The 27,104-nt window shown below is 37.5% G+C and overlaps 1 protein-coding gene across 1 annotated transcript in view; it reads left to right on the top strand.

Moving 5' to 3' along the window:
• The window catches only part of NXPH1 (neurexophilin 1), a 339,445-nt gene extending 314,297 nt beyond the window's left edge, over positions 1–25,148 (top strand). Inside the window, exon 2 of the mRNA XM_063450742.1 lies at positions 23,261–25,148. Coding sequence (XP_063306812.1) covers positions 23,261–24,022 — 762 coding nt within the window. The 3' untranslated portion in view covers positions 24,023–25,148. The remainder of the gene's footprint in view (positions 1–23,260) is intronic.
• The last annotated feature ends 1,956 nt before the right edge of the window (positions 25,149–27,104 follow it).

The following is a 27,104-nucleotide window of genomic DNA, read 5'->3' as shown; positions in this document are numbered from 1 at the left end:
ACCTCATTACTCAATTAGAGTATACATATACGATTGTGTACAGACAGTCCCAGATAATTCTGTACCAAGCTGGCATGTTCATTAATGGGGAGTATCATTTCCCTTTCTTTCCACCGATGACATTCTTGCTGCAATCAAAAAAATGACTTAAATTCTTTTCTCTGTACCAGGAGACGCATTGGGGGTTTGCGTTACATGCCTACTTGCATACTTAAGCCCGATTTGCAACACTGACTGAATTTGGCAGACTCCTCTAGATGCTTAAAGTGTGAGGAGGAGGTGATCAAAATATTCCATTGTTTTTAAGCCTATTCTCAGATAAGGGATTTCTAGGCAGAAATTCAGTCTTATATTGAGTCCCTATTCCCAATGTCGCTATCCCTGTATATTTTCTTTAATTATTCTGGCACTACTCTGAGATATTCTAGATTATTTAAATGGTTCTGGATGGCTGCCAGAAAGTTCATCATCCATATCTGGATATCTCCTGTAAGCCTACCCTAATGCTCTGCCAATGCATGTGTTTCCATTAGATTGCCTCACAATGCAGGGAACACAGCTGTTTTTTTTTTTTTAATTCGAGGTGGCCTCTAGATTCCCAACATAAGGCTCTTTTTTTTTAAGATCTTTTAGTTGACTAACTATTATTCTCTAAAAATTCTTGTGGGGGGCCTCTTTCCTTTTTTCTTTCTTTCTTTCTTTCTTTCTTTCTTTCTTTCTTTCTTTCTTTCTTTCTTTCTTTCTTAACCTGAAACGCATCATGTCCTTGTCCATGTTTTTTGTTTAAGTAGAGCAATGGCTATACAGTATGTTTGCTGCTCAATATTATGCAGCCAATTGATATTTTTATGAAATAGAAAGAAAGATTTTATTTTGTACATTTGTAGAAAATTTACCTTGTTACATCCCCTGGCTGTCAATCATCAAATCGGTTCTGTTACTTCCTGGTTGCTTAGCTTAGTGGAGATAAACTCAAGAGACTGGCAATAGTTCAGAGCATATGCCTTACAAAAAGTGTCATTGAGCTGCGTTAGGAAGCCTCTAATTGGACAGCCACAAAATGTGTGGGCTGGGTTGGAAAGGGAATGCTTGGAAAGGCTTCAGACAAGAGAACTGCAGTTTTTGCAAGATGTTTTTAGAAATACCCCCAACAAAATAAAATTCAAATTTTGGCCTACATTTTGGAATACATTGAATCCCCAGAAATTCTCATTTTAGTGAATAACCCTGAAAGAAATTCAGTTCCTAAATGTTCTTATTTTATCAAAATACCACAAGTAATATTTAGGAATAGGACACCAATTATCCTGATAGACAAAAGTTATTATAATGGTTCTCATCAATCCCCTTATGCATCCTGATTGTTAAAAGATTTGCAGTATTTCAATACATTTCTGAAAGGTATAGCACACATATTGCAAGGAAGGAATTAAGGAATTCATTCTGGTTTTAAAGTTAAACATTTACAGAATTTTCTATGAGAACTACAACTTTAAAGGTAGTCAAATAATTCAAAACTGCTACACAAAACTATATTTGTAGAAAGTAGACTGCACTTGTTGTTATGAATTTCAGGAATTTACATTTCACCATTTTGTTTTTCAAATATTTTTTTTTTTTACCTGACCCTCCACTCCCCTGCAGCGATCTCACACAGTCTTCAGTGATTTGCCCTGCTTGGGGCAGTGTGGGGAAAACCTCCTTCATGACACCAACACACTGCTCAGATGTTGGAATGCTGGCAACAAAGTCAGAGTGATGTCAGCCACTCTGTTCCCATACTCACTAGCTAGCACTGACTAGGGAATTACCATAGCAACCACAGTGCATGTGCTGTGGTTGCTATGGTTGGAGAGCAGAAAGACTGCCTGTGGATGATCTGCTTTCCTTAATTAATCAATTATTTAGCATAGAGTCTATGCCGAAGAATTGATTGACAGGGGGAGGAAAAAAATATATTTAATAGGTTTTTCTCCCATTCTACTTATTTGCTAGATAAACTGCTAACACTGTAACACAGCAATTATAAGCTTTCTAACAGAGCAGAAGTAGTTTTGTGCACTCCAACTGCACTTTACAATCCCCTCGAATACTGAAAAAATCATGGTCGCTGAGCATTGTCCCCAGTTATGGTGATTTAAAGGGCACTACACACTCTTGATTGATTAGTATGAGGCCACAAAGTATGACCTCAGCTGACTGATTGGAGCAGGGATTTAACCCTGCTCATACTTTAAAAACATGGCGTTCCATGCCTTTCTTGTCCGTTATAGCCCTGAACTAAATGACAGTATTGAACATCTTGGTGTTATGAAAGAGTCAACATCCATATTTTTACCTTTCTACAGTCTGTGCAGCATTCAAACGCTCCTCTTAGTGCTGACCTTAAACTAACCTGTTTTAGATGGATGCTAGCACAATCTCTGGTTAAACACTTGCGAGGATATTCCACATACTATACCACTTTTAACAATGCATCTCAACCCTAAGTCAAGGGCTTTATCAAGAAAAGTCCGTGTTGGTAAAAATCTGTAATATATAACTCAATTTAGAATGAGGATGGTCTTAGTTAAAGGTACAGCATTCTCGCTGTACTTCTAATTTCCCTACTTCAGATGAGGCATCTGTATCTGTTATCTGTATCTATATGTGCAGTATAAAATACCACAGGTTTTCCCTATGCTGCTATCTGTTTGTAGGGAGTGAGAGGGGCTTTAAAAGGGCCCTGCACCCTATTATAAAATGAATCTCTTTGCAGGTGATCATTACTATGTAGATAAGAGGGGAATGTGACACCTAATTCCAGAGAACTAATTTATCTTTCTAAAATAAGATGTTCCTCTAAGATGAACAAAGGTAGAGATAGAGACTATTAAAGTATATTTATATTATATAGTATAAAATGTTGCCCTTATAGAAAGTGATGTAGGTGATCATTATTATTATTGCCAAGAGTACACTCATTTAAAAGAGCTAATTCTGAAGGGTAACTTCCCCCCTAAGTGTAAACAGAAGCAAAGACATCGGCCCCCTCTCTCTAAGCAAAAACATATTTTTGAAGTTGTTGCAGGTAATCACCCATTTTGCAAAAGCTACCTTTTCAATCAAGAGAGCTCTTAAACCTCCAGGTGATATAGGGGTAGATAACAAGGTAGTGGAAGAGGATCCCACCAACTGCACCACAATGAGGAAGTGGCAGTGTCTCGACAAAATGCATGGTAATATCACTTCGTGCAGAAATCACTCGTCATTATGCTTCAGTGTAGGAGAAATGTATTTGCAACACTGTGTCATCCTCTACATTTCACAAGCTCTGCGGATGATGGCACAGAACCATAGTCCATAGTGAAAGCATTAATAATTGTTTTACTAGAAATTATTGCAATGGCCCTTTAATTTGATTTTGGCATATGCAAAACAATGCAGTTTAAAATAAAATTCACAATTATGGAAACGACCTTATACTCATCAATTGATGACAGGAGAGACAATTACAATTATATCATGAATTTTTGTCACATCAATACTCTTCATAGAATATGTAACGTGTTTTTTTGGGATAAAAGATATACATATCCATGTACACACAATTTACTTGTATGTACACACACATGTACACAATGTATCAACCAACATTCCACATATACTTCAATCCGTGTAAGGTTTTCTTTACTTTTATAGTCCCTTATTTTTTCTTCTTTATTGCTTCATGTCTAACTGACTGATTCTACTAATTGTCATTGCCTTAGGCTATGTATGTATGAAACATTTTGTTATGGTTATGATTTTGTGATTAATGACATTAAACAAGTATACTGGTCACCACTATCATCAAAACATATTTTCCCCAATTTCCCATGAATTACATTCAATCTAAAGAGCATTTTTGTAGGGTTATGCTCGAATAATTCTTAGATTTTAGCCCTTTTTGTTCTTGAATGCAGAATATAGCTTCTAAATGTATGTATCTGCCATTAACCATATTTCATAATGAAAAACAAAAATCTAAACTGCTTCTAATAGTAGAAATCATTTCGGCTTAACCACCTAAATAGTTATTTTTTCTTGAAAAAAATATATTCAAATAAACATATTTTCCTCAATATAATAAGTACATATAATGAAATGAGAGGACTTATGGAGCACTGAATTTCTTCCTCCTTTATTTCATTTCAAGGCATCTGTATTGCCTTAGGTAATTGTCCTGAGAATGATGAATATCCTTATCGGAAATCCCATGGGGTTTGGATTAAATGACCTATCTAGCATGCACGTTATCTTAAGAGACAGACTAATACTCATAAAAAATAAATGCCATGAAGTAAAGTGATACTGGGAAATTGACTTTGGCTATTTTAACTGTATAACATGCAAGTAAAGTGTAATACTGACACAGAATACTGAGTTTTAAAATTTGTTTCTGATAGTAAATGAAGCACTGATAAATGTATACTCAGTTAATTACAACAGGGAACGAGGGTGAAGGCTTCGTAAAACAGTTTTTTATTTGACTAATTTGACATCCAATTAGTTTACAGATTTATTCAGTGTAATTATTGTTTAAATTCTGTATATGCAATGAAACACCTTTTTACACCAATCCCCACAAAAAATGCTTATTAAACCTTTGCTCTTTTGTTTGAATTACCCTTGCAAATATTGCTCTTCACCATTATTAATAAAGCATTTTTCAAATGGTAATAACGCACCTTCAATCTAGTATGGAGGACAAGTTCAAGTTCCAGCCTGACCAACCTTCAAAGACATTACTTCCTCTCACTTATTCCGATGAAATGCTTCTCATAGAGAAGCATTGATGGATTTGAGTGTGCATGTAAAACACTTGCATTCACTTTTTGCTAATGAGAGGGAGGGAGGCAGGGATAGGGAAGGACAAAGAGAGGGATGGATCGTGGTCAGTCTATTCGTCCATCACCAGCATGTTTTACGTGCTGACGAAGAACATATTTTATGCACAGACTTCACATTGCCAAGCCCGGAGTCATGATACTGCAAGAAATGGAGATACATCTCCTGCAACAACCTCAAATATCTCTGTGTGTGCAGTGCTTCACTCTGAAATGCTGAACATACTGAAGTGTTCATGATGCTTGCATTAACCTTTTAACAGTTGCGCTAAAGTTATAATAGACTCTTTTATAGGCATAAACAAGATAAAGGCAGAAACATAGTGCGTCTTTATATCTTTTTTTTAACACCTCTTGTAAGTTTCATTAAATGATACATTTAGTTCCGGTTTTGATGTATTTCTGAGTTTTATATTAATCTTCTCAAGGCTAGACAATAAGCAGCATTGTATTCAGTAAGGTCTGAATTTATTCCATAATCTACTGGCCATCATGGATTATGCGATATATTGTTATTTGGCAGCAATTTGTTTATAACATGCAATAAATGAAATGGTTATCTAAGCGTATAGCAGTTGCACAAACAACTTGCCTGATTCACAGTTACTGTGGATGTACCGGATTCACAGTATCAGTGAATGGAAAAATAATTGGACAATGTTATCATCTGAGCTGCCAACCATCCTTTTTTTGTTGTTGTAGTACTCTTGGTGATGAGTAGATATCATCAGTCTCAAGAGTCATTTGAAGATTACTTTTATTATAACCCTTTAACTACAACCTGGAACTTTTTCAGGATAGAGTAAGTATAGGTCGGCTTTAGCAAACTTCATCCAACTTTTGTCAACTAACATTCTTTGGCAGTTGACCCTAATGTGTCACTCTCTTGCCAGACATTGAGAAATTGTGGATATGTAGTACCTACAATGGACTGTAGAATGAAACGGGAGACAAGTGAAACTGGCCGGTATTCTGCTTTATATAAGATATGTTTTCGAGTCTATCCAGACAAGATTTCATCCTTCCACACATATTTGTAGTTCTGACTGTTATTATAGCTGGTCATAGCAATTAAGCAATTGTTTAGTTTGTGAGCAAAAGAGAGCAGGTGAATTATGACTTTTCCAACTAGCTCTTTTCATTCTGTAAATATCAAAATATTACTTCTTGTTTGGTAAAGAATACACTCCTGTTCTTATGAGGATGCAAAGAAGTGTAAATACGGGAGTTTAAAGTTACATAACTATTCTGCAGGGTTTTTTTTTGTGTGCATATTTCCTATGATTTCCCTTTAGGTACCCAGACCACTTCATCTCATTGTCCCTGTCCCTGTTTTAGAGAAACTGCAATGTTTACATTACAGTGTAAACATTACCTCTAGTAGCTGTCTACTAGACAGCTACTAGAGGTGCATCATGCAGTTTTATTGAGTTTAACTGTGAAATTAACCTAGATGTCCACACACTTAGCATGGGGGCATCCAGCATCTTCAAAATCCCTATAGTGTCGACAATCTATGTTTATTAAGTATTTTTCTTTACAAAATGACAAAAAAATAGAATACAAAATCAATATCTGACGGTGGTACAATTTCAAATAAGACTTTTTCAGGTTTTATCGCCTTACGTTCATTTCCATAAACAGGGTACTTGATCAGAAATAAGCATATCGTTAAGCATATTCTACCCGTTTTCTTATCCCTTCATTGTTGTCTTCTTTTTGCTTACCCATCTATAAATCCAAGCACCCGAAATACACAAACCACATTTTTTTTTTTTTTAAATAAGTTAGCAACACAATTTCCATTTTAGTGATGTACTACTCAAATAAAGTATCTGGGTATTTGGATAACCACTGAGTCTTCTCAAATCTATCAGACGAATCGTTTACGACTGCTCAAAGAAATTCAGATAGATCTTAGCAAATGGAATACGCAATTTATATCATGGTTTGGGCGTATTAATGTCCTCAAAATGAATATTCTACCACAAATTTTATATTTGTTGCACACAATTCCGATTGAGCTTCCACGTTCTTTTTTTCGCATCACTTAAAAACGCAACTATACATTTCGTATGGAGAGGCTCGCATCCACGACTCAGATATGACATTTTGTGTCTACCTAAATCAAAGGGAGGTTTGTCACTCCCTAATTTCAAGCAATCTTATCAAGCAGCACATATGTTTAGAATACAAGAATGGCATGTCATAGGATTAAAAAAGCCTGGATGGCCTTGGAAAAGAAATTAAGTTCTATTCCCTTGACAGCCTTTATGTGGTTACAAAAGCTAACAATCCCCCAACAGATACCTCCAGGTAGCCTCATTCATGCAACACTGAGAGTGTGGTTTCAAATGAAAAAGCATACATTAGTGGCACCTACACCTAGTGCTGTATTTCCACTAATTCATAATCCCGATTTCGCGGGAGGAATCCCAAAGATAAGAGAGGGCTTTTCAGAGATAGGTGAGATAAAAACCATTCAAGAGGTTCTGGGCACCTCGGGGTTAAAAATAATAGAATATTTGGTAAATAATCGTACACCTACATTAATGGAAAAATACAGATATATTCAAATCAAACATGTTAATGAATCTATACACCCTAAAATATTTATTAAATTGATGCACTACAAAATTTGAAAATGTCTGTTGTAGGGGAGATTCAGTTACACATGGAATATCAACAATGTACCAGTTGTTATATGAAAAACACAATTTCAGCTGAGCTCTGTTTAAAAGGAGATGGGAGAAGGATCTAGAGGCCACATTCAGATGAACAATGGTCAAAAATGTTGATACTTAACCATTATAGTACGGTTTGTACTATATCCCAAGAAACAAATTTTGAAATACTTTCTTTTTGGTACCACACACCATTCAGTTTACATAAAATCTTTCCCACTCAATCACCAATGTGCAGGCGATGTAATGAACACTCTGGAACACACCTACACATATGGTGGCATTCTAGGGTTACAACACATGTCTGGGAAGGGGTACAAGTAGTTATGAAAAAAATTCTAGGGGAAAAAACACCATTCCGGCCGGAGAATGTCCTCCTACATCACACGAGTCTCTCAATAGCCCAGTATAAGAAATCTATATTAAGATTCATTTTAAATGCTGCTAAGATTTTAATTCCATTAGTTTGGAAATCTAGGGAATCTCCTACTGTACAGACTGGGCAAGATAAAGTGAGTGAGATTGAAGCTGCAGAATCTAGGATTGCAACTCTTTCAAATGCTAGTGACAAACACGCCCAGACTTGGAGTCTACGGCACAAGTTCATATCTCAGCGGTAAAAGGCAACTGGATGGAAAAAGGAAAGTAAAAGAAAAGGGAGAGGCACACTATAAAGATAAATCTTCACATTACTATTACACAGACAGGGGATCAGGAGAGATATAACCGAGAAAATAAAAGAAGGAAAATAGAAACGAGTTAGATATGATAGAATAAGAATGTTTTTGAGAAATAAAACATTAGAATATAGGAGGTAAATGAAAAATGTGTGCATGTATATTTATATGAGGGTATGCATATATGTTAATGTAGTTAAATATGTATATGTGCGGCTGTACATGCCCTTGAGATGGACAGTTGTGGATCCAGGTGAACTGAGAGGAAAACAAGGGGAAGGAACAATATTTTTTTTTTCCAAAATCCCCATTGGAAAGCTTTGAGTTAATACTTCCCTATGGGGAAGGCCTAATGCATGCGCGGCATGAGCATTATCTTTCAGTTGCAATGATGTCGGAAGAGGGATCTCGACGCTAGAATAAGGTAAGTGAAAAATATTTTCAGAGCTTTCAGCGCTGCTGCGGTATGGTACGGGGGCTGAGGGACACTATAGTGTTAGGAATACAACTTTGTATTCCTAACAGTGTAGTGTTCCTTTAATGAACGCTATCAAGTCAGCAACATAAATATCAATTTTCTGTGGTGGTTTTCCCTGGCCACCTGCCCCTCCCTCCCCCCCCCCCCCCTGGCATCCCAGGGGGAGGGAGTGTGAGAGGAAGTGGCAGGAGGAATAGGGGGAGGGGTAAGTCAGGGAGGAAAAGGGGGGGCACTGAGTATTTAGCAATAAAATGTATATTTTTAATGACATTCAATACATATATATTTGTAACTCTAACAGCTAACGTCTGAATAGTGTTTTATATTTGTTTCTTACGTACTGCTTTTCCTTCTCCAAATTGAAAATTCATACCACACACAATTCTCCTCCTCTGAGCTGCCAGATTTTTCTTACATTTGTATTGCATTAAGTCCCATTATAAGAGATTAGGTTGCAAATCCTTTCATGAGGGATAAGACACCAAGTAGCAGACTGGAAAGTAAAGCTCCTTTTATGCATGGAGCATCAAAGTGAACATTAATGCTCAGAAGGCACAGTTATTTCTTCAATATTTACTGTCAGTTTTAAGAAGAGGCAATCTGATATTAAGTAAGTTGCAGTGTTCTCTATTTCATATGAGATTAAATGGTCATTGATTTTCATTAACAGAATACAGGTGTGTATTTATGTAGCTTTTTGTACTCACACGCTTATCTGAATAAATTCTATTTTGTGGCAAACAAGCAAGCGGGAAAAGGCTAATAAGATCATAGTGATGCAGAACAGAGGTTAAGGTTCTGCAGCAGTGACAAAGCCTTGACTGCAAGTGACCTCGCCACTTGTGCTTGGAGGGGCCTGCTTGCCAGCCTCTTGCCGTGTGACTATGGCCCCTGGGCTGTAAAGCCCTTCAAAAGCTCTGTTTGGGCTTATTGGACTGTAAACTACTCTTTCTGCCCCTTTAAGTTACATTGGAGCAGTTCTGCAACTTTAAATTGGCACTTCGGATACAGCCGCTGTGCCGAAGTAGTCGAAGTGGGCGCCATTGAAAAAACGAATGGCGAACTGCGGGCATTGTAATTTAGCCGAACGCGGTTAGCTGTGTTTTGCCGTTGAGTTCATGGAACTAAAATCGTACGGCACGAACACCGCTGAAGTTTTACCTTCTCTGGGAATGCCACATTAACATTGCAGGGCTGCACAAATGGCCCCGTTCGTGCATTCGAACAGTATTTGAATTGTAGTGAATGTAGCGGTCGGTCAAATAAAACTTCCAGCTATGTATGCTGGTTCAGAAAATGTAAGTTTTATGTGCATGTGATGTATAATTTTAAAGTTATAGAAATTGTGTAAAATGTGTGTTTTTCTGCATGTGGATAATTAGGTTATTGTATTAGCTATTTTAATTATATCCCAGGCAGAAGGGAGGGCTTGTGTGCTGTATGAGGGAGTGTCGGACATTGTTGTATTGTTCTGATTGGTTTGTGTGCCTGTGTTCCATCTGGCCCAGGGGGTGTGCCTCTGGCCTGAGGATTTGTATAAATTGTGAATGCTTGCTTACATTAAACAGACCTGCTTGACCCTTTCTTGAAGCCTTGGCTCATGCTTGGGGGATGGGAAAACTACACTCTTGGGGATTGCTATATCACAATACTCCCCTGAGTATAAGCTCTTGTAAGAACTTGTTCCTGATACGCCCTCTGGATTAGGAGAGGTCTACCCACTGAGAGCTGGATCCTGTTCTTGGGTCCAGGGTGGATGGAGGACAGCTAGACCCTCGGCGCAGCTGCATCGCTGAAAGTGGGGTCTGCAGTGCTTATGGTGTCTGGTGGAATGCTTGCAGTCCTCAGCAAGCACTAGGAGCATCGATTGGCGGAGGTACTCGGTCGGAGTGCCAGAGGTCCGTCACATGCACTTAAAATCATACTCCAGACACCAATGCAACTTTAAAAGACTTTGCCCCATTAATGTGCTGTAATTTTTTTCATGCTCAAAACTTTATATTTTTTTCACAAAAAATACAAACGTTTTGCAGAATGCTGCACCATAAGCCTGCCTCCTTAGTCACGCCCCCTCGTGCCAGAAATACCTCTGTATCAAATGTATGCACACAGTTCAGCCCTAATAGAGCTGATTGAGCTGCCTTTAATTGACAACCTGGCTGCAGACAGTCAGAGAATCTATAAACATGCAATGGTAACCTAACTATATGTCTCCCTGGGTGTCTTGTCCTTCTAATGCAGGTTGTTTTGTAGTTCAGATCATTCAGTAGGGTCAGTGGCTGAATTCATGCGTACATTTGATAAAGATTCTAGAATGAGGGGAATTAAGTAACTAGGCAGGCTTATGGTGCAGCATTCTGAGCATTCAAAAAAAACAAACAAAAAACAGCATATTAATAAGGCCAATATCTATAAAATGCATTAAAAGTTGTATTGGTGCCCATAGTGTCCCTTTAAGACAATTTGGATGCATATTCACAGATTTACCAGTAAATGCAAATTTTCTTCAAGACAAGGTACTAAATTGACCATCCATTCCTTGGTAGGTCTTTGAGAACCCCCTATAAGAAATATCACAAGCAAACTACTCTGAATCAAGATAGTGAACAGAATGTATTGAAGCAATGTTTTGGCTCAGCTAAAGAGCTTTTATCAAGAGTGATAGATAATATCTGGAATTCACCCCCTCCTACCTGGTTGCACCGGAACACTGTAATCGGAAGACTCTTTTTTTTTTTTTTTTTTTAATTCTTTATTTTTGTTGCGCAGGAGGGTACAGAAATATTGACGGACGCCACAACGGCGGACATGTGCATATCAACGAGTTAAACAGTGGCATCGGTACATGCGCATTTTTTTGATTTTTAGGTACAGGTTTAGGTTTATCCATGCGCCATAGTTGCGGTCCTAGATGTGTATACAAGCTTAGTATTGGCGTGAATGTATATACATTTTAAAACATAGACTAACTAGACATTTTCGCTTTAAACAAAACTAGTGGGTTGTTACGTTGCTATAGAGTACGGTCATTTAGTAGTATTAACAGTAGTATAGCTATCGTATCATGAGGATTAACAAGTGAACAAAAACATTATGCTAGACACTCTCACACATGTTTAGTGCAGTCAGGATGGTTTCCCGTGGCGTCAGTGCACTCATATTAATAACATGGTAATGGAATAAGCTGGTAGTGGCATATGTATGTATGGTAATGGCATAGGCTTACTAAGTGCGGCTGACGGGGAGGGAAACCAAGGGTACTCATTAGTCAGAACACACAACAGTAAAACACTGGTATAGGTCTAATATGTCTGCCGAATGGCAATGCATTAATATTAGTAGCTAAAGATAAGCAGGCTGACATATGGTGAGTTGGCAGTATGCTTGACTATATGAAATAGACTTCTAATCATAACCAATAGTGAGACACAGGCTTTAACACTAGAACAGTAAGATTAGATGAAATAAAAATAAAATGTACAATATAAGCATGAACATATCGTAAAACAGAACGGCATTTGGTTGCAGACTAAAGCATAATAACATTATGTTGTGAAATCACTGGGCACGAGTGTGGTCAGACATATCACGTTAAATATCTATTAATGCTAGCATGGGAGTGCAGTTTGCATAGGAGATACATGAGATCTCTGAGTCCGGGTGTTTCATTACCGCGTGGGCTAGGAACAGTCCAGGCTAAGAGGGCCCGTGTGCGGCGGTGTAATGAGAGCTTCATCCAATACCCAGTGTAGGTAAGTCCCTGGTTCCATTCCCTTCTGTTTCCCTGGAAGCCTCTTTGATCGCCGGCGTGCAGGATGGTTCAGCCTCTTGGACATGCATTCTCCATGTGCTGTGGGGGTACGGTGGGGTGCTGGGGTGAGTCTCTGTGGTCTCTTGCGAGGGTACTCCACGTGGTGAGTGCAGGTCGTCCGGAGGGAGATTAAATTGCTTAGGGGTAGTCCCTGCTGGTGGGTACTACGCCTCACCACTGGTCCCGGTTTGCGGCTACAGTGTGTGTATCGAGTCGCCCGCCTCCTCCTTCCCGCCTTTTTAACTTTATTACCGCGGCCAGGCGCAACGCGTCTTTGCTTGGTCCGGCCCTGGGTTGCCGCTGGTGGGGTCACCGTTCCTGAGCCTCCCTGGTAGTATATTTTAGCCCAGAAGGCTGCAAACAAACGGTCTAGCCTTTCTTCTAGGGAGAGTTGCTGATGATTGTGCCGAGGGTTACACGTGGCGTCCGCCATGATTGTGTACGCCGCTCTGGAAATATGGGATGGGCACTGCTGTATTCTTGCCGCTTTGTCACAGGCTTTGGTTGCCGGGATATCCCTCACCGGCGGGGGGGGGGAAGTGAGTATGCCGGGGAGACCTCCAGATGAGTGGCTACTGTCAGCGTGGGGATCGGTCGCCTCCTTCGCCTTGTCTTAGTAGGCCTCATGTCTATCCCCGGTTAGTAGTCGCTAATTGCAGTCGAGATGCTTAGTGACCGAGTCTACCGTGTGGGGCTTCTTTCTCCAGGTTGTTTAATCCACGATTAGTTAGGTTTTTTTCCCCCGTTTTTGTCAGTTTATGAGCATTTTCGGCATGGAGCTCTGCTCCTGTGCGACCTCTCAGCATGGTAGCTTGGCTCCGCCCCCCATCGGAAGACTCTTATCTCACCTTATCCACTGTGAAAGAAATGAATGAAGCAGTGTCATTAACCGGAAATTAAGCAGACGGAATAAATTATATTCAATCAAATAGCTTTTAAAGAGGCACTACAGCTTAATGTAGACCTCAGACAGCCACTAGTGGTGCTAGCGATTACGCTTAGTATGAACTCAGATGTGAAAGGCTCCCCATAGAGATGTGTTGGGATAATGACACAGTGTGGGATTAGCTGTGCATGCTCTGTAGTGTGCCAATGCTTCTCTAAGGGGAAGCCATGGTTTGACTGAAGTTTTGCAAGTCAGTTTTATATCAAGAATAGACTTCTATATATGGAAGAAACAAACAAGTTAATAATGACTCTTATATTTTAGTCTATAACATGAAATCTTCTACACTCAGCAATTCAGCAGCAAATAAGGAAACAAAGTAACCAAAATAGTCAAATATGTCAGACTCCAACCATGCAAAGTGATTACAATATTATACACTCAATGCATGAACAATATAAGTGCTCTCTTATGATAAGTTGCTGTATGTAATTTACTTTGTGGGACTTTGCTTCGACCTCGATGAAGAGAGACAGAACACAGGAAAGCAAAGTACAAAAGCAACACGATTTGTTTCCAACAATGCATGGATACACAGAAAAAAGTGATAATTTCCCAGTTTATCAACAATATACTACAAAAAGCCATTTGTATACTTCTCTAACCCTAAGTCTGGTTTTATCCTAATTTTCCTAACTCTAAATTGCCCATAGGACATCCCAATCTTAAAAGGCACCCCAACTCTAAAGTTCCCTAATCATAACCATAACATTAACCTTGGGGCATCCTTTTTAATACCATATCTTCTTACGGTTTAAGTTTAATGATGCAGTAGTCATATAATAGAAGTGTCATTATAACATCACCCCTTTTATCAGTGAAATTTTAAGCAAATATTTTAAAGACATTTTAAATGTATATGTTGTTGTTTAGGAAATATATACTAGAGATATAATCAGTGCAGCCTCAAGGTAACACTGCTAATCCCGCAATTTAATTTGACACAAAAACAAGGTTGGTGCCTTCACATTTTGACCTTTCAGGGTTAGTCATCCAATTTAGGTAAATGATTGGATGAGAAATCTTTCCAAGTCAATTCAGTTTCGTTTGGCTACTGTGCCTTAAATTTGAAATTCACTTTGAATTCACTTTGAATTCTCATTTCAGTAAAAAAATACTGTTAGCGGATCTAAAGTATGCACTGCAGCTTTAATTAATATTTTGTAGGCCTGTTCTCTGCTTTTTTGTAATGTATTTCTTAGGCTGGAAATAAGGAAGTTGATATCCTGATTAGTTTGGTATTTTTGCTTTTCATTTATATTTGTACTGTGTGTCCCTGATCTCTAGGAAAGTGTGTGTCACTTTGTTTTTTTTCTCTATTAAAGACTTTTGACATTAAAGTGACAGATCTTAATCCCACTTTTCCTGAAGTCCCCCCATCCATTCTTTGTTCTATTACTTACTTTTCTTGTAATGTATGCTTACTAAGGACATATCTGTATGTATTGTTTGGGGCAGTAATATATAAGCACAATGATGCACAGTTTGAACTCAATAGAATGTTGGGAATGCAGATTCCGGTGACATTCAATTTTATTTCAAGTTATTTCGTGCTTATGGTATGTTTTAGAATGTAATTTTCAAAAGAGAGAAAGTTGTTTTAATTGTTGTATAGTTTTCATAGACACACACCTCATATTGGTTTTGGTTTTACAGATTTTTCAATCAATAAAGTATAACATAGTATAATACAGTTTAGTTTAGTACAGTAAGTATACCTCCAGGATTACATAAAAAAAAAAAGAGAAAACGGGGGGCGGGGCCGGGCCGCCGAGCTGAGCGGTCGCAGGACAGATCAGCTCCTGCTAAATATAACCTAAATATAACCTTTTACGCCTGTAAACCGGGCTTTTGGAGGGAGTGAATAGCCCACAAATGCATCCCCAGATGTCTAGGGCTACCAGAGCTGAGGAGAGGCTTGTCCTCGGGGTTTTAGTCCCTCAGGGGAGAGGTCCCTGTGGCAACAGGCGAGACCTTACCCGGCAGTGAGAGGAGTGGACGGCCGCCACACCACTAACCTGCCCACTGGAGCCCGTCGAACATGGATACCATCTGCGGACCCGGTCCCGATTCCCCCCGCCCCCTCTGGACTGTGGGGTGATCCCGGTCCTCACCCTAAAGGCCTGATCGAGATACAGCGGACGAAACCGCTGCACCCAAAATGGCGGCCGCCATGTGCGCGAGAGACCCGAGCCCCGACAACAGCAGGCTGCAAGGACCAAGCAGGGTGCCCCAGCATGAAGCTGGGCATCCCACTCACCTTATTTCCAGCCTGCTCCCAAGCGACCACACGCAGACAACACTAAGCCTTCCACCACGGCTGACCCAGGCTCTCGGAGGACCAAGCACATTGCAAAGCAGCTGCAGCCCACGAGAACCCTCACCGCACGCAAGCTCCCATGACCTCGAGAGATCGGGCGTTGGAGCCAGCGAGCAACCCACAGAGCAGCAGGGATGGACAGCGGTCAGATGCCTGCTTCCCCATTACATGGAACGAGCTGCACTGGCATTGGTCGGCAGTGGGACTTCCCCTCCAAGAACGGTCTCGAGACCACCAAGATGGCGGCTCCCCGCGGAGACAAAACCCAACTCCAGCAAGAATCCGCCAACAGCAACGACGAACTGTCTCAGGGACTAACGCTCGTAAGCTGCAGCTCAGAGATGCCACTCTTAATAAGCAGCATTCTCCCTTGTCTTATGCACAACCCTACTTCAGCAGGTATACCTATAGTAGCTTCTAGCAGATAAACAAGAAACCCCCGTGTCCAGCAATACGCTCTAGGGCAGCCTAGTTAAACAAATTATTGATCCTGTTTGATATTGTTATTAATAGCTAATTGTATTGCCTAAACATGATTAACTTCTACATAACAAGATCATAGAAATTAAGCAGAATAAAAATAAGCCACTTAAGCTACTGTTACTACTCACTTAAGAGTTTATTATGACAGATGTAGATATAGCATGTACCTAGCTTGTTACTAGAGAGATTTAAAAAGCATGTTTATAATCCTGATATACCTACTTATAAAAAATGGTGCATCTTAAACTCAATGCCTTATTGCTTGTACATTATGTATCCTGACTCTCTTGTCAATTGCTATTTTTGGCATGACAAGCCGTATGTTCTTATCTGCACTACAAAAATAAAGAATAAAAAAAAAAAAAGAGAGAAAACTACTATTAGTTTGTGAAAAGATCCTTTATTGGATCAGACAGTGTTTGACTTTGACAGTTAGTCAGTCTGATGATATCACTGCTCTGTGCAGGATGTGAAGTAGGGAAGACCGTAGAGACTAACTGTTTGTTTTCCTGTCATATACTATAGGTAGGGATGAGTTTTTACATATACTTTATTTAACAAAGAATCTATTTTCTCTCAAAACTTGATGAAAAACTCATTATCGTAAAAATCCATGTTAAGATTACATTACTCCTTCAAGCTTCGTCATGTACCATGTTGTTTATCTGCTCCGGTATACCAACTCCAATTATTAGAGATGCTTCTAATGAGTACAAAGAGATAGACACATAGTCTAGGCAACAATGGTGCATATCAGGTATTCTGGATGCCAAGTGGCAAATGTTGAGAGACATTCTGCTAGTTTCCATGGTGATTGTCCATTGTATAGCATGTTACTATGGAATAGCAAAAATCTTCAGAAGGGGACAAATATACCTAAAAGAGTATCAGGTGAAATAACGGCAATTGAGGTTTCTTTCTACCCTCAGGGAGTGTTTTTTTTGTTTCATTTTGTTCACTGAATGAGATGCTACACACACCAACATTGAGCATGCCATCTGCATGCATTACTCCATATGAGAGATTAGTGCGTATGTTTGTTTTTTAGGAAAGCATACACATCCTCACTTATTGTTCTGTTGAAAGACAAGGAAGACAATGAAGTGCCTATCCTTAGTTCCTTGTTTCAATAGACATCACTGGATACCTGAAGGCCAAAGAGTTATTACTAGATATAAATATATGAATATAATTTTAATGAATTGCTTTAGTTAATAATAATGATAGGTCAGCAATGGGGTGCCCTTTCAAATATCATCCTCACTGAAATTTTCATAGAAATGTGTAATACAGGCTCATACATTTACTTAACAAAGATGTATTTTCACATCCAATATATTATTTAAGACTATTTTTCTCTAAGGCATGTTCTCATTACTATTCAATTTATTCAAAATGTAAAGAGATCCAACTACATTGCTCAAGGCATATTTGTTTTGGCTTTTGTGGCACCCAAGCAAGAACTGAAATAAACAGGGCAACTAAAACGTCATGTAAAATGATGAATATGTTTTATTGATAAGGTTATATGGATGTAAGACAATCTCAGTCATTCGAGTTTTATATATATATATATATATATATATATACACACACACACACAAACACACACACACAATAAATTAGTGATCCATAAATACAAAATATTACCGCTGGCAAAAATATTTGCTTTACTGCATTTTTCACAAAATAAAATAGGATTTATTTTCACTTACTCCACTGTTCGGAAATATTTTTTAGCATTTTAAAAGTTTAGCAGATATTATTTCAAACAAAATGTGCTTGTGGTAAATATATATATATATATATATATATATATATACATATATATATATATATATATATATAGAGAGAGAGAGAGAGAGAGAGAGAGAGAGAGAGAGAGAGAGATATATTTTTGGGGGTGTATGAAATCTTGGCTTGCTATAGATGCAGACCTAATATCTGCAGCTACTACAAGACCTCCCTTTCATCCACAGCTTCTGTGTTTCTGTGTCTCTGTGTTTCTGTCAGAGTTTCTGGTGGCTATCAATTGACAAACTTTACATGAACTTTATAACAACTCACTGAGAAGACTTTGCAAATAGGTGGTCTGGGCAATTACCTGCCTCTTGAGTTTACCTCCGGGGAGCTAAATTACCTGGAAGTAACAGGACTGGCTGTCTGACTGACAATGGGGGCTGTAACAAGGTTGATTTACAAAAGAGACAATTTCTCTTGAAACTGGAATAGCAAGCATAAGTGCTTTATGTGTTTGGAGTGTTCCTTTAACTTACTACCCTTGCAAGAAGCAGTAGAGGAGGCCCAAACATTCCTTACATCAGAAGACCAGCCCTGAGAATTTACATTTAAGTTAATAGTTTAGCTAAAATGTACCCTTACAGAGACTTTTCAGTGAAATGCATTAGTTTCCTTCTTGACAAATACATTTTGAAACTATGTTTTAATATATCGTATGCAAGCATATTCACATCTGGGGCTAACTATATAGAGAAATTCTCAGACACAGTTTTAAAAGAAATCGCCATGGAAACCAGTACAATATTTCTGCTGATTGTTACACTTTTAAAACGTTGCTGACCTTTCCATATATTATTATACACCTTTGTCTATCTATCTATCTATCTATCTGTCATCTATTTATCTATCTGTCATCTATCTAACTATCCCTTTGCCAATTATTTCCTTTCTGTGCTATTCAACCATTTAAACTTTTAACACTAACCTACAAAGTCCTCACTAACTCCACTCATCACTACATTTCCTCTTTACTCAAAAACGACACCTTTATTGTTCTCTTTGCTCTGTGAGTGACCTTCTCCTGACATCTGCTTATACCACACTAGGAAATCTTATCTGCAGTATTTTTCAAGGGTTACTCTATTCCTGTGGAATTCCCTATCCTATGCTATTAGACTCCCCCCTAGCCTGCAGTTCTTTAAAATGTCGCTGAAAAGACACCTCTTCAGGAAGTTTACCATATCATGATTGGGTGCCCAAGCACTCTTTAGATAGAGGCAGATTGCAGGATGTGCACCACTAGGCTTGTCCCCGCATAGTAGGTCCCATTTCTCACAATCAAGGCAGATAGTTAGAGGTGAAGCCTTATGTGAGGGGCAGGACCAAACATGAGGGGTGGGGCCTATAACCCCACGACCCGCCTCTATCTACAGAGCACCTGAGCATCCAACCAGGATTGTCCCTGGGTGATGCTTTGTTACAATTGCTCTCCTCACTTCCTGTTTTGCTATTTTCTGCATGCTAAGAACCATACCAATATGAATAAAATAGATTGTATTACATAGATAAATAGTATCATTAAAGAATATTATAAAAGTTAAGGAAGAATACATCACTATTAATAATGTTAACAATACGCAGCATCGCATTTAGCACTTTAGGCTGGGAAGCTCCAGTCAGGTTTGGTCAAGAGTAAATTAATTGGGAACTTTCCTGCACAGCACCTCTGTTCACAGGTTGAAGCTTCTGACAAAACCACTGGAAGTCCCAGCTTTTATAATTAACTAAAAAGGTGTTTACCCAGCTAGTTTGTGCAAGTGAAATGCACATTTCATACATGCGAGAGTGCAGCTTACGAGACATCAGCCCACTCTGGAGTGCTGACCAGATGCCCAGAGTGCCCTAAGTCATGTGATAAGACACCTGCACTTTGTTTGCAAGGTTCTGGAACTCTGGGCAATATGCCCAGATTATTGCAACATCTATGGATACTGTGGGTTTTAACTAAATAGCTTTAAAAACCAATGATCAATATATATATATATATATATATACATATATATATATCAATTAGCAATACAATTCTCAAAAGCCCAGCTCATCCGCTTTCCTGCCACTATTTGGTTCTATGACACCCCACTTTTGCTAGCTTATTTTGACATGAATGTTTTATCCATAAATCCCTCCTCTCCTCTGACATGCTGTTATGCTTCTCATGTGTCTCTACCCTTTCTTCATAAATTGTATGCTTGTTTGTGCGGGGTTTCTTTGCCTCCTGTGTTTGTATGTCAATTACTTGTTATCAATTATCCTAATCTTATAATTGTAAAATGCAGCTCTATACTAGTGTTAGCGCTATACAAAAATTATAATAATTATTATGTATAAATGATTATGTTTGTATGTTAGTTTTTGAAAATATGTGAACATGACACTTGCTTTATTGTTAGAAAGTTCATGTTTAATATTAAATGTTCTACTGATTTTTTTTTCATTGTTTTGAAACATCATGGGGACAAATGTCTTATGATGGCAGTGGCAGTGTTAAAAGACTTAAATGGCACATGTACTTAATGCCAAGTGTCATTACAGATCTTAATAGCATTGACTGCACCAAACTATTACTGGAGGCTATTGCATGATCTGAAGTATAGCTGCTTAGCCATTTGCTATTGAGTGCAAATCAATCTCTCAGCGGTAGAATAGTATGATTCATTGGTTATGTTGTTTAAAATTGATATGCTGCATCCAAACTGCATACATAGTGAAAAGGATAATATGCTATTTTAAAATTCTTGTTTGGAATCTGTGTCAAATACAGAACAACAATTTTGAAACTTAGAAAAAAAAAAGTGTTTTATAGGTTTACATATTGGGTCTATTGTGACAGCTATCAGTTTGTTTGTTCGTTTCTGAACGAGTATGGTATGCACCACCAGTGTGTATTACTACCAGTTTATAATTTTATAATGTATTATACATATATGTGAATATATCAGGGCTCAAAATGTCACCTCTCAGCATGAACCATTGGCGGATATTCTAAGCAAATCAGCAGCCCCCCATTCTAGAAGGGTATTTACCATTTTTATGAATGGGGGCAACTGATTGACTAAGAGCATCAATGATTGCTCTAAGCCAATCAGTACTACCTCTGCCTGTTGGCATGCCATGCTTCCTGGATTAAAATTAGAGAAAATGGATGTAAATGGTTACAGGGAGGAACAGTGCTGTAGAGCCAACTTAGGGGTTAAAATGTTAGTGAACTGTTTAACCTTTAAAGGTAAGGAAGCACCAGGGAGCTCTTGGCACAGTAACAACTCCATTCCTTTATATTAGAGCTTGAATATTTTGATGAGGAGTCATTTTAAACATAAGTCTCCATCTGGGGTATTTCTCTGATGAATCAGAGCCTCTGCAGGATTAAACGTATTATGGCTAGGCTGAGATTGGTGAACAGTTTGTGTGCGGTGCACCCAGAGTGGGGGGACTTCTCTGCACTAAAATGGTTCCTAAATGAAGTATCCATTATAATCTGCTCGTGGCGGTTCCAATGGACTTCATGATGGCAAGCATCTGAATAATGCCCTGGTTGAACCATGCCCTAGTAAGTGTGGTGAATTGTCTCCCCTCTCCTCCAGTGTCTGTGGAGACTCATCCAGTGTCTGTGGAGACTTAGTCTCTGCTGCTGGACCAGAGGTTGTCTCTGACATAGATCAGGGTCTTAAAACTTATTTTTAGGAAAACATCACCCCTGATGTGGCATGTATGACAGTATGGTAGGCACATAAATGCTTGAATAGAGGCCATATCAAACTATACACACAGAGAAAAAATTCCCAAACAAGATGACTCATGGGACACATAGATGAAGTGACTAGAAAGATGCACATGTTTGGAAGATATATGAATGCTTTGCTATCTCAAAAAAACATGCCATAGTGTATACTGCTTAGTACTAGGCTACACCTTTATGACTAACTAGCTTATCTTTGTAGAAGATGCATGCAGAGTCACACTCACAAGATTAAAGCAGAACAGGGAAGATCCTCCCACCTGTTATACATTACCCAACCATCTACAGATTAGCTAAATTCTTAAAGCACATAACTTATCTCTACACAATTTTGAAGAAAATAGTAAAATTCTCAAGGACTCAGATTGGATAGACTAGATCCTAACTTACAAAACAAACTGTGACTCGTCATCTAGGTGCTACACCCACACCTAAGCACAGCAAGTAAGATGGGCATGCAGAAAAGAAAAAAAAAGAAAAAGAAAAAAAAACAACGATAGTGCAAATATTGTATAGTAATTCTAAATCATGCAGTGTGAGTGCATGAAATTACACTCACATTAATAAGAGTCATTTTGGTAGGTATAGGCTCTCAGACTATTGAACTTCTGTCCCTTTAATGTGGCAATCACAACCTTTATCAATAGATTGCCAGTATCTCTCCCTATAGCAGATATGGATTGAAGAACAAACAGAGTAGAATGCAATCTAAATTAGTATTCTCAATGTAGTGAATACAACCTCTATATACCACAAATGCTCACCTTTACTTTGAGTCTATTTAACTATATGCTCCACGTATATAGATGTTGTGTCAAGTTGGAGGGTGACACTTTCCTTCTTTAACAAGGATACAAATTATGCGGATAAGTAGGTATAGTAATTAAAATAATCTATTTAACATGTATCTTTAAAAGGAAACAGAATTACAAATAATATAGATTAATGTCCTTATTCTTATTGGGAGGAAGGAGGATAAGGACTTTTAATCTATATTTATTTTTAATACTGTTTTTAATACTGTTTTGTTTTTAAGATATGTATGTCAAAATGTGTTATGGTTGTAGATTGTCACCCGAGCTTGGTATATTTCCATAAGCTGGACCAAAACATTGCAATTTGTATACAAACTTTCTTAAATGGCATCTACTGAAATGTCAACAAAATCACTGAGTGCTATAAGATTATTCAGATTTGTTTTCAGTTTGTAGCTGTATAGCTTTTCAGGAGGGGATGAACGTGATGCTCTTTTGCTATGTATCTATCTATCTATCTACCATCTATCCTTGGGTGATTGAACATTATGCCTTTTTTTAACATGTAGAAATATATACACATGGTCTCAGAAGCCTTTTTATGCTATGCAAATTGTGAGAAAGGCTCTCGCTAACATTGCAAATTGTAGTGACTTTTTTCTAAAATATCTGGAGATTAATAATTTATTTTTTACTTTGCAGGTGACATGTGCAAATTCAACAGGTGGTGGAAAACTTGGAAGCTTAAAATCAGGAAATTCTTTATCAACGCTTAAGCACATATGGACAGAAAGCAACAAAGAGTTGTCAATCAGCCGACTCCTTTCACAGACTTTTCGCAGTAAAGAAAATAGAACATCTTTGGATATGAGATATGATACTCCAGAACCTTACACTGAGCAAGAGCTTTGGGATTGGCTGAGGAACAACACTGACCTGCAAGAACCTCGTCCTAGAGCAAAAAGGCGGCCCATTGTGAAAACTGGAAAATTTAAGAAAATGTTCGGATGGGGAGATTTTCACTCCAATATCAAAACCGTAAAATTAAATTTATTGATAACTGGGAAAATTGTTGATCATGGCAACGGAACCTTCAGTGTTTATTTTAGACACAACTCAACCGGTCAAGGAAATGTTTCTGTGAGTTTGGTTCCTCCAACTAAAATTGTGGAATTCGACTTGGCGCAACAATCAGTGATAGATGCTAAAGATTCCAAGTCTTTTAATTGTCGCATTGAATATGAGAAGGTTGACAAAGCAACGAAGAATACACTTTGCAATTATGATCCATCAAAAACATGCTACCAGGAGCAGACCCAGAGTCACGTATCTTGGTTGTGTTCCAAGCCCTTTAAAGTGATCTGTATTTATATATCATTTTATAGTACAGATTATAAACTAGTTCAGAAGGTGTGTCCTGATTACAACTACCACAGTGACACACCCTATTTCCCTTCTGGTTGATGAATTATGTATGCAAGACTTTATCTCTAAGGAATAAAAAGTGACCAGGCTGGAACCTTTACAAAGGAAGTAACATCATGGAATGTGTCTACATTGCATATAATTTAACTGGCAACCAAGACTTTTATACAGAAAAAAAAAATTATCAAATGCAATTTAGTTTCCCAAAATCACTCCATATATCATTTATTAGATGTAAGTCACTGTGGATATATAACAAAAAATACACGATGTAAGTGGTTGTTTATTAAGGTCCTTTTTAAAAGAGCCTTCATTACCTAAAAACATGTTTCCTGCCAGTTTACGATGGAATCGAAAAGGAATGCCATTTCTAAAAGGCCGTCGACCCAAATTAATTTCAAGTTATAATTCTGTTTTTCACTCCAGTATGCATTTCCTCCTACACACGTCTGGTGTTATTGGAAAAATATAATAAAGTGTCCTAGAATATACACTTATGAACCCTTATATACACTTATGAACGGGGAATGTTCTACTCCAAGTTCAATACAATAAACCCTAAAAATCTAAATAACAGAAAATAGTAGGCACATTTTAGGGCAAGTATGGTGGCATATGATCTCTGAAGGGAGCCAGTCACAAGAAAAGATGGAAATCCACTTAAAATGTACATGATAGCAAATGTGACACCTGAATTTAAGCTTCTATTAGTATTTCAATATTGAATACTTGGGTTCCTGTAAACTATGAAGTTACTGTATAGACATTAAACATATGTGAATGCTACCATGTATTTTATAAGAGGATGGCATCTTTAGTACAGTATATTGTAACTACATCAATATCCTAGTCTACATTTGTATGAATGGTTTGTATTGTACATAGTTTAACCAGTGTTACTTGAGCAGCTTATTAATATAACTAGTAATTGTCTCTGCTTGTTATTGGTTAAAATACAAACAAGGAACTGAGGAATCCATTCTATCAACTTAGCTGTAAACGTCATTACAAGAAGGGGACATAATTATGTACAAAGCATTTATTCTGCTAAAGTATTGTTGAAAGCTAAACATATACAACATTGAAGTCTGTATGCATTTAGATATTTTATTTCTGGAAAAAAAAAAGAAATATTGTACATAAAATAAAATACATTAAGTTGAGTTTAAATATTTACCAGTGGTTGTTTTAGTGGTCTTCTACAATGTATTACGCAGGTTACTGGGAATGGTGACCTATAATTGACAAATTGAAAAATAATTCATATGTCATTGCTGATTAATATTAATAAATTGATTACCTAAATTAATAAAAAAAAAAAAAGTAAAGCATGGATGAAAGCAGCAACATTTAAAGAACATCTAAATATTGTTTTATATTTTTTATTAAAAGAAAAGTACTTTTTTGGAACATAGGAAGAGTAAATACATAACATTAAAATGGTATGAACAACATGAAGAAAAAAATGTGTGGAGTTTAAACCAAATGAATAATATATTATTCTGTAAAGAGTACTTTGATTCATTCAAGCTCCTCAATGAACACTAGTTCTCTTGATAGTATTTACAGTGTACATATTTTGTTTTCGATCTTCCACATGCCTCTCTAATAATGTGCGCATCTGGGAGGTAGAAAATGCTAATGTGAAATCAGTATGTATTTGTCCTTGATTGCTTGGTGGTTACGACTAATTTTATGGAGAACAGACTACTCTACGACAATTTCATGATAATTTCAAAGACTTCACATTCAGGTTTACAGATGCCTTTCCTCTCGGTATTCTATCACCTATACAAATCGCATAAAGGTTTGTTTAACCAGGTTTCTGTAACGCATGGCAATGCAAAACACAATGGAGTTAAACTGCACTGGAACTGAATCTGAAAAAAAAATGTAAACAGAGAAATGGCTGTGCTGTTAACATGTAAAAATTTTAAATTAAATATCTTTTTTTTTCCCCAGTGTATGGAATGATACCATCAAATCCAATGAGCTAGATTAAAGTGTACAGTAATAACTACATATAGTACCATTATGGTTCAAAAGAACAAACTTGCACTAAGATAATATGATATGATACATGTCCATGTTCCATTTGATTAAATTTAAAACCTCACAAATAAGCAGTATCTCTGTTGCTCTGTAAGTACACATATGAACAAATATGTCATATTTCTTTTATTTAGATTTGCATGCTTAACCCTATAACTCACTAAATAAGCTCATTACATTTCTATGAATTAAACTCTGCATTGACAAATAGCGGAAAGGATTTGCCTAGCTCAGGGGTGCCCAAAAAGTAGATCCCCAGATGTTTTAAAACTATAATTTCCATGATGCTTTGTCATTCTAAAGGTATGCACGGCATCATGGGACTTGTAGTTCAATGCTGAGCTCTTGTTCCTCAAGGGATTCAACAGAAAAATACTCAGTTTATGTTATCTGGTGAAATACTAATATGATGTAATATCCTGTCTTGTTTTGTATAAAAAAAATACTTTTTTGTCCTCTCAAACACAATTCTGTGAGTGACAAGGTAGGTGATTGGTAAGTTCTAAAATGTAATTGTTAACCAATTTTATCAAAAACAGCAGGAAATGTGCAGTATAATGGTTGGTATTAAACCTTCCTGAACTTTGCTCCTGACTTGGATGACTGACCTGCCGTGCATCCTCATCATGCCTATCAGGGTGAAATGTGATATTGTGATATTGTGCTATGGCATGACTAGCACTATTGAAGTATAACTAACAAATATTGTAATATATCTATTTTTTGAATGACACGTGTGGGAACACTTTTGCAACCTAATGTCAGACATCTATCATACATTACTAGAAAATGGATCATATTAATGCTATTTAATGAAACTATAATAAAATGATAAACATTTTCAGTGGTAAAGCATATTTTTATAGCATATTTCACTTTTTTTTTAATTGTGTAGGTAGTTCTATTATACAATTTAAAACAAAATTAATTTAAAATTACAATCAACATAATTTTTCATTTAAGCAGCAAGCTGCCTGACAATGTTTTATTAAGTCCCTTAAATTAGTATGTACTTAAATAGCCAGTGCAATCAGTTTGTTTCAGCAATATTTAAAAAATTCAAGTACAT

The sequence above is a fragment of the Pelobates fuscus genome, chromosome 4 (genome assembly GCF_036172605.1).
Source record: "Pelobates fuscus isolate aPelFus1 chromosome 4, aPelFus1.pri, whole genome shotgun sequence".
NCBI lineage: Eukaryota > Metazoa > Chordata > Amphibia > Anura > Pelobatidae > Pelobates > Pelobates fuscus.
This window is presented reverse-complemented; position numbering and strand designations above follow the sequence as displayed.